Source organism: Pelmatolapia mariae, linkage group LG3_W, assembly GCF_036321145.2.
Source record: "Pelmatolapia mariae isolate MD_Pm_ZW linkage group LG3_W, Pm_UMD_F_2, whole genome shotgun sequence".
Classification (NCBI taxonomy): Eukaryota; Metazoa; Chordata; class Actinopteri; order Cichliformes; family Cichlidae; genus Pelmatolapia; species Pelmatolapia mariae.
This window is the reverse complement of record NC_086229.1, coordinates 67953351-67966963: the sequence shown is the minus strand read 5'-3', so window position 1 is coordinate 67966963 and position 13613 is coordinate 67953351. Positions and strand designations below refer to the sequence as shown.

At 40.3% G+C, this 13613-nt stretch overlaps 2 protein-coding genes across 5 annotated transcripts in view; one reads left to right on the top strand and one right to left on the bottom strand.

Annotated features, from left to right (window-relative positions):
• Positions 1 to 13613, bottom strand: part of LOC135932091 (zinc finger protein 99-like) — a 36547-nt gene that overhangs the window by 14758 nt on the left and 8176 nt on the right. The gene's annotated exons all lie outside the window — the stretch shown is intronic.
• Positions 98 to 12408, top strand: LOC134624756 (zinc finger protein 234-like). 3 transcript variants are annotated; one of them, XM_063469787.1, is made up of 4 exons: positions 98 to 135; positions 8472 to 8562; positions 9012 to 10448; positions 10697 to 12408. In XM_063469787.1, the coding sequence occupies exons 2-3, from the start codon at positions 8545 to 8547 to the stop codon at positions 10422 to 10424; spliced, it is 1431 nt and encodes a 476-aa protein (XP_063325857.1). In that variant the 5' UTR covers positions 98 to 135; positions 8472 to 8544; the 3' UTR covers positions 10425 to 10448; positions 10697 to 12408. The 3 variants fall into 3 exon arrangements, with proteins under 3 accessions (XP_063325857.1, XP_063325855.1, XP_063325854.1); XM_063469785.1 differs by lacking the exon at positions 98 to 135 and having other exon boundaries at positions 8457 to 8562; XM_063469784.1 differs by lacking the exons at positions 98 to 135; positions 8472 to 8562 and having other exon boundaries at positions 8919 to 10448.

Sequence of the window (13613 nt, the reverse complement as noted above, 5' to 3'; positions counted from 1 at the left end):
GCACAAAGAGAGAGAGCGAGAGGAACAGAGAGGGAGAGAGAGGAACAGAGAGGGAGAGAGAGGAGCAGAGAGAGAGAGAGAGGAACAGAGAGAGAGATGGAGAATGAGGACAGAACAGAGATGGAACAAGAGCAGGTGAGACACACATGTTAGTCAAATGGTTGTTTACCAAAAGTATCACCGTATCATAGGTACTCATGTATCTAGTACCTAGTGTTTCTTTTTAGGTTTGTTATTTCTCAATTTCTACATTTATTAAGTTATGCAGGCTTGTTTGCACAACAAGGCTAAATAATTATATAAACTTTTCTAAATAGTGTACTTTGGTAGAATTAAAAAATAAGTGTAGTGCAGGTCTATGATGATTTTTAGTGCTACTGTCATCTAGTTCTGATTCTAGTTCTGTCTTGGTTAAGTGCTAAGTAGTCCTGATTTTGATTTTGAACCCAACCCCAAATCCCACATGCATACTACCCTTTAGGGCTAAGCCCCGGGTGTTTCAAATGTCTGCCTCTGGTCCCAATTAAGATGTGTCGGTCGCGAATGAAACGGGTCTTAGAACCGGGTCTTTGAAGTGAACGACGCGAGCCGGCTCCTTATTGGGAGTCGTGTTTTTTTTTCTTTTCTTTCTCTCACCCTCTCTCTCGCTCTTTTTTTTTTTCACTTGGCATGAGAGTAGTGATGGGTCCGTTGCGAACGAAATGGGTTAGAGCCCATCCACACGTACCCGGGTATTTTTGAAAACTGAGATTTTTCTATGCGTTTGCACCTTTCATCCACACGTAAACGGTGTTTTCGGACACTGAAAATGGAGATTTCTAAAAATGCCTGTCAGGGTGGATATTTTCGAAAACTCAGTTTTTGCATTTACGCGTGGACGAGGAAAACGGAGAAAACGCAGCGTCAAAGATGTGCGCTTTTTTGACGTCACACTGTGCACCACGTTCTGTTTCAGTGAAATGCATTTCTACAATACTGTTAATTGTACTCTCTGCAGTGTTTAAATGCTTACATATACACACACAGTTACTGTCCCTCCACACATACGACTCGGTTCTGCTTCTACGCCCCATCTTTGTTTACTATTTCCCACCGAGGTTTCTAGACTTCTGATTGGCCAACATTTCTACACGTTTAGGAATATATATCGGCACCTATTGCTTTGGCATGCTCCTAGCAGCGTTTTCCTTCATTTCTGCATTTCCATGTGGACGGGATTATTTTTTTAAAGCGAAAACGGAAACTCTGTGTTTTTCAAAAATACCCGTGTATGTGTGGACGTAGCCTCAGAAGCACGTAAAAATAACAAAACCTGTACAAAAGACAACAGAAGTGCTCCAGAATGCTAGGCGCAGTGTTGAGCTTTTGTTACCTAGAGGCTACACAAGCCAGGAAGTACCAACGACCGGTGTGTGGTAGTAAGAGGTAAATGAACTTTTTTTTTTTAATTATTTGAATATAAATGAGTGCTTGTGTATAAATACACAAACAATACACATATGCTTTCAATTGTGTAATTTAAGTGATCTAGGTAGCTCTGTTTTGGAAGTTCAGTTAATGCTAGAAATGTGTTTTAGAGTTTGTACGTGCTTTTTGGAGTTTGTACGTGTCTCTAGGGGCCACTGTATATATTTATATATAAACATATATAAATAAAACCACTTTTTTTACATTAGTTATTCCTTTTGTGCATAATTTTTTATTATTGTAATAATACATTAATTAAAGCAACAGAACAACCTGAAGAGCCGGTTCGGAACCGAAAGAGCCGTCTCTTTTTAGTGAGCCGAGTCGAAAGAGCCGGTTCTCTAAAAAGAGCCGGAAATCCCATCACTACATGAGAGCCTTGTGCTTTGGGCTGGTAAGGGGGGGGTAGTTACACTGGCAGTGGCACAGGAACAAAGCTGCAGGGAGAGACAGAGAAAGAGAGCCAGGGACAACAACGTCACATTAGAAAGTTCTAGTAGTCATCCAAAACTAGTTTCAGTTGTGGATGATAAAGGATTTTGTCAAGAGGAGAAATATTTTACTGCTATTATTTGCTGCTATTTTTATAATCATCATTACCATTTCATTATTAATAGTGATGTTGCATGCGGATGCATTCAGATGTTCAAACATATTGGTATTATATTAGTCTTTATTACAGGTCCAAGAAGAACCACTTTAAACTGTTGAGTTGAATCTATAATTTTAAAGGCTTTTGAATGTTTTTATATTCTCACACTGAAGTCTTCAGTGGGTGAGAAACTGAGCTGCAGGGACAGGAAATACTCTGTGCCAAAATGAGACAGGAAACACTTCTGCAAGGCATGCTTCTGCAGAAGCGAAACTGAAACCAGAGTCTAAGTGCAAGTTAAGAGTAGGGTGTCTTTTATGCATTTATCGCTGATTAAGCTTTAAGTAGTTGTATTAGATTGAAACATTTGTTTTATACATTTCACATATAAGTCAAGATCAGTACACACAGGATGGCCTTAGCCTGATTGCTTAAGCGGAGGTCAATTAAGGTGCAGCGTGTATGTACAGACATACACACATGCACACACATAGTTTCAGTTGTGCTGGCCTTCTGTCTAGTGGAAAGGTTACAAGGTCTAGCTGGGGAGCTGAGAGGTGAAACAAAGTGCAAGCAGAGGCTGACACATACACACACACACATCGTAGATAGACTCAGTTATATAGGTAAAAGTTAATCTTATGTTTTGCTTGCAACTGCAAGATTGTGCGTGCATATGTGACTGTTTGAGAAGCAGCTGCAGGATGTTCCAGACCGATAAGCGAGCGTCCGGGGACAACAGGAAGGCACCTGGATGGAGACGCGACGATGTTCTTTTAAACTATGTTAAAAGTCATTGTGGTTTTGGTTTCTGCCTGGCAACAGAAAGGGGGGCTGTACTGTTTCACCCCTATAAATATTGTGTTTTGATTATTGTAAGAGAGTTCAACACTGAATCTGTACAGTGTTGGCTCCACGCTGCGTGTATTCATTAAAATGCCGTCTAATTGCACACGGCCGGATCAGGGGTGGTTATTTTGGATTCCTCCTCAATATCTGAACCTTAACAATTTGTTCATGCAGGCCCATATGACAGAGAATGTGTATCTTCTTTTTGTTTTCATATTTTTGCATATTCATTTTTAATTGTGTTGTGGTTTCCAGTGTTTTGTGTTGTTTCACTTTAAATTTCTTTAAAAGAAAAAAGCTGAAAATTTAAACAGGTAAAAGTTGAAATGTAACTAATGGTTTTTGTATTATATGATTTATTTATTACATTTTATGTGAAGTGTATAAATGAAAGTGTATTTACGGTGGTCCCTAGAGACAATGCACGTACAAACTTCAAAACACGTAAAAACACAACAGAACTGCTCCAGGATGTTAGGGGCAGTGTTAGGCTTTTGTTAACTTAGTGGCTACATAAGCCAGCAAGTACCAATGACTGGATTTGGTGTGTGGTAGTAACAGGTAAATGAAAAATTTTTTTTTCAATTATTTGAATTTATATGAGTGCCTGTGTATAAATACACAAACGATACATATATGCTTTCAATTGTGTAATTTTAGGGATCTAGGTAGCTCTGTTTTGGAAGTTCAGTTAACGCTAGAAATGTGTTTTGGAGTTTTTACGTGCTTTGGAGTTTGTACGTGCTTTGTCTCTAGGGGCCACCGTATATATTTACATATAAACATATATAAATAAAACCACAGGTTTTCTTACATTAGTAATTCCTTTTGTGCGTAATTTTATATTGTTGTTAATAATAAATTAATTAAAGCAACAAGACAACCTGAAGAGCCGGTTCGGAGCCAAAAGAGCCAGCTCTTTTTAGTGCCAAGAGAGCTGGTTCTCTAAAAAGAGCCGGAAATCCCATCACTAGTCTTTCAGTGAAGATTTAAGGTGATAGGACAGGGCTGTGCGATATGAACAAAATCTCATATCCCGATATTAAGACATCTATTGTCCGATAACGATATAAATTACAAAAATGTAACATTTTCTGTAAATTCTGTGAATCTCGGGCATCTCGACTTGCGTGAAGTGTTTCCAGCTGGGCGCCGCGTACCTGGAGTCGAGTGTTTTAACTGATGCATGAAACTATACATTTTTAGACATTAGTTGTAACGACCGCCGTTTTCTTTGAGTATTTATTACACAGCGTGCTGTGGGGAAAAGTCTGTTCTAACGTTTGAGTCTAAGGTTTATTTTTTTTAGCACCTGACGGCTCTTTTTTGCTTCTCATCCGTAAATACTCTTTCACGTGATTCAGTTTATTTTGAAAAGTCTCAACAGGATCTTGAGCTTTATTGTGAAAGGTTTATGTGGAAAATAAACAAGCGGACACACCGTGGTTTTACCGTCGTTGTTGCTAACCACAATGCATAAAAACAGGCGCTTGTCCGTCCGTAGTGTGGTTATATTAAATATAAGAGAAAGAGAAAACTAAGAAATTAATATAGCCGCTACAGAGACCATCAAAATGATGAAAAAATATTGCCGTAAACACCACCAAACAAACGATAGCGTAAAATGAAACGATAGACGTTTTTATATCGTCATCCGATATATATCGTTATATCGAACAGCCCTATGATAGGAAATGTAAATAACTGCAAGTTGAATCTTTGACCCAGAGATAGATATATACAGGTCCTTCTCAAAAAAGTAGCATATTGTGATAAAGTTCATTATTTCCTGTAATGTACTGATAAACATTAGAATTTCATATGTATTAGATTCATTACACACAACTGAAGTACTTCAAGCCTGTCATTGTTTTAATATTGATGATTTTGGCATATATAACCCATGAAAACCCAAAATTCCTATCTCAAAAAATTAGCATATCATGAAAAGGTTCTCTAAACGAGCTATTAACCTAATCATCTGAATCAACGAATTAACTCTAAACACCTGCAAAAGATTCCTGAGGCTTTGAAAAACTCCCAGCCTGAGTTTTTATATATATATATATATATATATATATATATTAGGGGTGCAACGATACTCGTATCGATATTGAACCGTTCGATACAGTGCTTTCGGTTCGGTACGCATGTGTATCGAACAATACAAAATTTTTAATTTATTTTATCAACTTTTCTTCTGACGATGCTGTCTGTGTTGAGAGCTCAGTGGATCTGCGTTCGACTACTCCGCCTAGGCTGCACTGTCGAGCGCAGAGCCACTGAGCGCAGCGCAAGCTAGCAAGACAGAAGCTTAGCTCGTTGCAACATGGCAAATTGAACCTCCCCCACCCTCATTCAGATCTGGCCTTTGGAACTGTTTTGGTCTTCATATGAAGTATGACCCTGAAGGTAAGCGCATCATGGACAAAACTAAAACAGTATGTCGGATGTGCCACGCAATGCTCAATTACATGGGTGGGAACTAGTGCTTAGCGCAGTTTGCTCGTTAACGTGTTGACGCTGTCCAGCCCCACGCACGGGGCGATCCGCGGTAGCTCGTTAACGGAGATTTGCCGTGTTGTGGCATTAATGTCATTTCAGATTAACGCTGACAGCACTAGTGGGAACACAACGAATATGACTGCACATTTACTCCGACATCATCCTAGTGCAAAGACAAGTGGAAGCAGACAAAAACAACAAGCACGCATGCTACAAACTTTACCAGAGTCATTTAGACAGCCGTTAGCACATGATTCTCCTTATGGGGACCTGATATGTTTAATATGCTGCTGAGAGTATACCCCAGAAGAAGCGTATAGTATAGCTTTTATTTTGGAAAGAGCCATTTCTCTGTAATAAACTCTCTTTTCCAAAGATGAGGGATTTCTCCATCAGATATTTATGTTTTTATTACTTTGTCGTTTCAGCAACATTAAATTTAAAAACTGTACTTTTGAGTTAAAATATATATTTATAATTTTAATAAATGACAAATTAAAAAAGCATGAACATTTTTTGTATCGAAAAAATATTGAACCGTGACACCAAAGTATCGAACCGAACCGAACCGTGAATTTTGTGTATCGTTGCATCCCTAATATTAATATATATATATATATATATATATATATATATATATATATATATATATATATATATATATATATATATATATATATATATATATACATACATACATAAACACACAGTACAGCAATTTTATTTAGTTTGGGATAAGATGAGCTTGAGTAGAAATGTACAGTATAGTGAGAAGACAATGCTTTGGAAACATATTGTCGACTCTCACAGAATTTCTTTTTTTATATCATTTTCAATATGTAGTGGAACAGTTCTACATAAATAAATTAATGTAGAATAAATAAATTGTTTTCATGGTTATTTATCCCAAATATTGTCTCAGTATGTCTGATACAAAAGAGAAAGTGAAAACTTTCAGGACAGAGTTTTGGTATGATTGTAAAACTGTGTAATCATGCTTATGTACATCTGGATAATGACACAAACTAGTGTGTGGAGCTTTAAGTTGAATAAATAATGAAATTACTTTTGTTCATGACACCAATAACTAAACTCTAAAGTCTATTAGTTATATTTAATATTATATCAGTGTTTGTGTATAACACATTAGTAGCTTAACACAGGAATGTACATGGGAGGGAGTTGTGTTGTGAATGTGCTTGTGACTTTACAACAGTGCCTATGACACTATAGGACAGTGGTGTCCGAACGATGCCACATTCTGTTTGTTTTCTACCTAAAACAAACAGAATGTAAGTAACTAAATACAATAAAATAGTAAAAAAAAAAAAGGCCTGTATTTGTATAGCACTTTACTTAGTCCCTAAGGACCCCAAAGCGCTTTACACTACATTCACTCATCCACCCATTCACACACACATTGGCACCAGTGATGGCAAGCTACATTGTAGCCACAGCTGCCCTGGGGCGCACTGACAGAGGCGACACTGGTGCCACCGGCCCCTCTGACCACCACCAGTAGGCAACGGGTGAAGTGTCTTGCCCAAGGACACAACGGCCAAGACTGTCCGAGCCGGGGCTCGAACCGGCAACCTTCTGATTACAAGACGCGGGGCGATCGTGGCTCAAGAGTTGGCAGTTCGTTCAACATTGCAAAACAACATACTGGAAAACAGTTATTCATCACTTGACTGCTTCCCTTGGGCACATATCTGCGGGACGTTTCGTGGCTGTTTTGATATCGTTCTCGCTCTCCTAACCGATCAAATTGTTACACATGGTAGACCAGAATGCTGATAATTTTATTACAGATAAAAGACTTTAGATAGTTTTTCAACTCTCAGTGATGCCACAGTGATCATGTGATTCATGGACCTGCAGCGGAGTTTGAGCCCAGACACGGCTAGTCACGTCAGACTTAAAGACCGGATAAAGAGTGATATGAACATATCTATAACTTACCGGAATGAAAATGTCTGGAGCACACCAACAGATATTTGGAGATGGAAGAGAACTGGATATCAGCTTGTCTCACAGCTGCTATCCAGACTAGATGCCTTCTTTTGGTAACATCCGATACATTAGCTGCCTCATGTTGCTTTCAAGTGGGGAAAGAATGAAAAGATAAACCATTTTCAACCTTATTCCCTTGCCAGTCGTGCGATCTAACATTACAACCGACCGCACATCAAGTACGAACCATAGCGGGTGTTATCCGTGTGCTTTCAATCCTCTTTCGTTAGCGCTTTGTTTGGCCCAGAAACATGGCGCCTCAACCAAAAATCCTGGCCACACCCCCTCTCGTGACATCAGTAATTATGTCATTAAATATGTGACAAACTGCATAAACAAGTGCTAATCCTAACAGCCAATAACCGCCTACAACCATAAATTTGACTGCTATTAATTAAAGTGCCAAACAACAGTGTATACTCACAGGGAATGCCTTTTTAAGAACCGTTCACAAAATAAAACACATGTTAATCAGTCATTTGTCTGAGTCTGTCTGACACTTCTTCTGTCCGCGCACAGATTATGATTGTGTCCCAATTTGGAGACTGCACACTTGAAGTACGCATTTTGAGTGTGACTACGTCACCCCCACGTGACAACAGCTGTCCCAAACCGAAGTGTACTCCAAATGCGCCGTCGATTTCCCCAAATATCAAGCGTGGTCCGGTGCTCGTGGTCCCATACATCCCACAATTATGGGCTCAAATTGTGGTCATAAATATTTTGTACTTGTAAATCAGGATTTGTATGCGTAAAACGAATTTGTGTGTGTAAAAAAGATTTGTATGTGTAAAAAGAATTAATGTGCGCGTACAAAAAAAAAAAAAAAAAAAATTTGTGTGTGGACTTAGCCAAAAAATATGTGTGAAACTCTGCAAGTTACAAGTACGAATTTTGACCCAACTTTTCTTTCTTTCATCTGATTGGCCAATGTCATGTCAATCACAAAACACAGATGGGTTTGGCTATTGGAGGGGTGCTTTATGGAGTAAATATATGTATTTTATCAGGAAAAAAATACATATATATACTTTTTGTGTCCCAGCTGAGAGTCTGGTGGAGCAGCAGAGGAACAAGTTCAGCCATTTGGACTCAGCTCAGCCACTACAGAGGAAACAATGACTTCAACACAAAAGGTGAGAAAAATATCACAGTTACACTGTTACTGAAACTGTGTGTACAGCTGGTTGGTTTTTAAAAACCCGTTAACAGCAGGTTTATCTTTTCCATCCTGGGCTCATCCATATATACAGAATCAACATTCACACCCAAAAACCACAGAAGTTACAAGAAAATACAAAGATTATATTTTATCTACACACATTGAAACAACAATATCATCAGTTGAACAATTTTTTTATGAGTAAAAGATTTTCTCCACTTATCAAGGTTTCTTCAATATGTATTTTTCATTACAACTCTCATTGTAGTGCATCATTGTAATGTGATACTATCACCAGAAAGTGGTGGTAACACACATACAATGCGTTTGTTGACATGTTTGATTCCACTAATGGAGAGAGTGTCAGATTGTTCCACGACTGCATTTCTCTCACTGCCTCTGTTTGTATCTCTGTCACTTCAGGACCATCATGGAGCAAGAAGTCAGCGCTCTCAGGAGGCCGACAAACCTCACAGAAGAAAGGGAGAGACAACATACAGATGTGATGAGTGTGGGAAGTCTTTTACCCAGGCTGGACACTTAAAAACACACCAACTCATCCACAGTGGATTTAAACCTTACAGCTGTGACTTGTGTGGAAAGTCTTTTACCCGGGCTGGAGACTTGAAAAAACACCAACTCATCCACAGTGGAGTTAAACCGTACAGCTGTGACTTGTGTGGAAAGTCTTTTAACCGGGCTGGAGACTTAAAAAGACACCAAGTCATCCACAGTGGAGTTAAAGCATACAGCTGTGACTTGTGTGGAAAATGTTTTGCCCTGGCTCACAGCTTAAAAACCCACCAACTCATCCACAGTGGATTTAAAGCGTACAGCTGTGAGTTGTGTGGAAAGTCTTTTACCCAGGCTGAAAACTTAAAAGCACACCAACTCATCCACAGTGGAGTTAAACCGTACAGCTGTGACTTGTGTGGAAAGTCTTTTACCCGGGCTGGAGACTTAAAAACACACCAAGTCATCCACAGTGGAGTTAAACCGTACAGCTGTGACTTGTGTGGAAAGTCTTTTTATGGGGCTAAAAACTTAAAAGCACACCAAGTCATCCACAGTGGAGTTAAACCGTACAGCTGTGACTTGTGTGGAAAGTTTTTTACCTGGGTTGGAGACTTAAAAAAACACCAACTCATCCACAGTGGAGTTAAACCTTACAACTGTGACTTGTGTGGAAAGTCTTTTACCCTCGCTCACAGCTTAAAAAATCACCAACTCATCCACAGTGGAATTAAAGCGTCCAGGTGTGACTTGTGTGGAAAGTCTTTTTCCCTGGCTCAAAGCTTAAAAAGACACCAACTCATCCACAGTGGAGTTAAAGCGTACAGCTGTGACTTGTGTGGAAAGTCTTTTACCGAGGCTGGAGGCTTAAAAACACATCGACTCATCCACAGTGGATTTAAACCTTACAGCTGTGACTTGTGTGGAAAGTCTTTTACCCAGGCTGGAAGCTTAAAAAGACACCAACTCATCCACAGTGGAGTTAAACCTTACAGCTGTGACTTGTGTGGTAAAGCCTTTGCTCAAAGTAGAAAGTTACAGAAGCATCTAGTTACCCACTCTGGAATTAAGGCGTACAGCTGCGACTTTTGTGGAAAAACTTTCAGTGAAAAAAAGTACCAAAATATTCACCTGCGGATTCACACTGGAAATGATGCTTCCTGCTGTGATCATTGTGGAAAACTGTTTACAACAGATGCACAATTACAACAACACATGTTTACCCACACTGAGGAGAGACCTTATAAATGTGACCTGTGTGAGAAGAGTTTTAAAGCTCCACATCACCTGAAAAAACACCAACAGATCCACACCAGAAAGTAACTCTACAAGTGCAGTTACTGTGAGGTATGTATTTATCCTTTCATCCCGTAATTTTAACCTGATTGTTTGGAACAAGTCTGATCAGTAAACTTATGGAATTATATTGAATGAACTGTTTGGAAAAATGAAGAGTCATCTGTTTCAAGTAAGCTCAGTGTTATAATGTAAACAGTAAAATGTAATTGGACGTTGGCAGCGATGCTCTTTATTTCAGGCGGCGTTCAGGATAAAAACGTTGATGGAATTCTCTGACTTACCCTGCCTTTGTTTAGAAGCAGAGCGATGCAGATGGATCCAGTTCTCAACCCTTTCGTCACTGTGGTGGTAGTAAAGCGTTTCTCTGTGACCTTTTTGGAAAAACTTCCAATCATCAACAGGACCTAAAACCACATCAACGTAGACACACTGGAGACAAAATGAACTACTGCAAAGAATGTGGGAGAGGCTTCCACACACCAAGTACATTAAAAATACATGATCTCTTCCACAGCGGGATCAAAAAACACATCTTTGACCAGTGTGGGTCATCTTTCACCAATGCACATGAAAAAGCATAAGCGAATCCACACAGGAAAGACACCATACAAGTGCAGACACTGTGACAAAAGCTTCTCACAATCAGGTCATCGTAACAAACATGAATGTACACACATGGAAGTGAACTTTAGCTGTGACCAGCAGAGATGGGCAGTAACACGTTACTGTAATCCGATTACTTTTTTGAAGTACAACACAAAGAAATTCCACGCTGTAAATAAACTGTTTCACTGTTACCAATGTGCAAAAACATTCACTTCATTATCTGCTCTGCCTGATCATGCAGGACTGAAATCACTGGATCACAATGAATCTGAAGAGAGAGAAAGATCCTCTTCTGGCTTAAGGGTCAGACTTCGAAAAAACCTTGAGATCAGGCTCCACAGAGTTCAGATGGAATCTCCTGTAAAGTGTGTCAGCTGACGTCACACTTGGATCTGATGAGGTAGCTCTGATTTCTGGACCTGCAGTGAATAATCCTGAATGTTACATTTAGGAAGCTACATGTATTATTAACCCTAACCCTAGTCAAAGGAGTTTGCAAAGAAAAGCGTCTGGACTTCTTTAAGTTGCTTGAAGACGTTTCACCTCTCATCCGAGAAGCTTCTTCAGTTCCAATGTCAAATGGTGGAGAGTCCCAGATTTAAACCCAGTGGGAGTATCCCCCATAGAGGAACAAAAGCACCCCCTGATGATCCTCTAGTCTAATCACCTGAGCCGAGGTATGAAAATGGGTGTGGGTCCCAATCAGCCAGGATTTCAGGTGAGCTCATTGTGAAACCTGGCCACACCTTATCATGCGAATTCCTGAGGACAGATGGCCCAGGATGTGAGTGGGCGTTAGGGCGTCTGGGGAGGGAACTCAAAACTGGATTATAGATGGCAGACAGTTGGTGTCGTAAACCACCGCCTCTGTTCAAAGATGGTCGCTCACAGTGGGCGTAAATGGCTTCTTTCACTCCTCTTTTAAACCATCTGTCCTCTCTGTCCAAATTGTGAACACTGACATCCTCGAAAGTGTACTTTATCCTTAAGATGCAGATGGACTACTGAGTCTTGTCCTGTGGAGGTGGCTCTTCTGTCTTGTCCATACGCTTGTGAAGTGGCTGTTTGGTCTCTCCAATGTAGAGGTCTGGGCATTCCTCTCTACACTGTACAGCATACACCACATTGTTAAGTTTGTGGTTTGGAGTTTTGTCTTTTGGGTGAACCAGATTTTGTCTGAGTGTGTTGCTGGGTCTGAAGTACACTGGGATGTCATGCTTGGAGAAAACCCTCCTGAGTTTCTCTGATACACCGGCTACATAGGGGATGAAATGTTGTTGTGTCTGTCTTTCTTATACTCCCTCGCTGGTGTCTGATCTTCTTTTCTGTGCATCTTTGCTGACTTTATAAATGTCCAAATCATTCTCTTTTCTGTGGGTGGTGCATGGCTATTCCTAATTCGTAGCTCACGAGACAGAGAGGCTCATTTATCAGTATGAAGGTCACTGGCTCCTGTAGCCTGCATGTTAAAGTCTCCTTGGACAAGATCTTTCTCCTCAGTATACTGAACCCTGAGTTGTTGCTGATGAGAGAGTGCAAATCTGAGAAAGCACTGAGGCAGAGATAACATCTAGTTCTGATTCTAGATCTGTCTTGGTTAAGTCCTAAGTAGTCCTGATTTTGATTTAAGATAAGATAAGATAACCTTTATTAGTCCCACACGTGGGAAATTTGTTTTGTCACAGCAAGAAGTGGACAGTGCAAAAGTTATGAAGCAAAAATTAGAATAAAATAAAATAAGAATAAATACAGTACACAACTGTACAGAATAAAATAAAATACTATATACACAGTAGAATAAAATATACAATAAGATAAAAATAGAATACACATGTTATATACAACTCAGTAAAAATACAACGATGCCAGAAAAGATTATTGCATATTAGTGTTATTGCATATTTGTGGATGTGTGTGTTTGATCAGTTAAAGTCTTTGTTGTGGAGTCTGGCAGCAGTGGGGAGGAAAGACCTGCGAAATCTCTCCGTCCCAAACCGTGGGTGCCGCAGTCTCCCACTGAAGGAGCTGCTCAGTGCTGTCACAGTCTCTTGCATGGGGTGGGAGGTGTTGTCCAACAGGGATGACAGCTTAGCCACCATTCTCCTGTCACTCACCACCTCCACTGGGTCCAGAGGGCATCCTAGAACAGAGCTGGCCCTTCGGATCAGCCTGTTCAGTCTCTTCCTGTCCCCAGCAGAGATGCTGCCGCCCCAGCAGACCACACCATAAAAGATGGCTGAGGCCACCACAGAGTCATAGAAGGTCTTCAGGAGTGGGCCCTCCACTCCAAACGACCTGAGTCTCCGCAGCAGGTACAGCCTGCTCTGCCCTTTCCTGTAGAGGGCGTCTGAGTTATGAGTCCAGTCCAGTTTGCTGTTCAGATGAACACCAAGGTACCTGTAGCTGTCCACAGCCTCAATGTCCATACCTTGGATGTTCAGTGGTTGCAGTGGAGGATGTTTGTGCCTGCGGAAGTCTACCACCAGCTCCTTTGTTTTACTGGCATTGATCTGGAGGTAGTTCAGCTGGCACCAGTCCACAAAGTCCTGAGTCAGTCCTCTGTACTCCTTGTCGTTCCCATCAGTGATGAGGCTGACTATTGCAGAG

Bases quoted from the DNA above. Each gene is read 5' to 3' on its own strand.
- LOC134624756 (XM_063469784.1), top strand. From the start codon at position 8,940: ATGGAGAGAGTGTCAGATTGTTCCACGACTGCATTTCTCTCACTGCCT.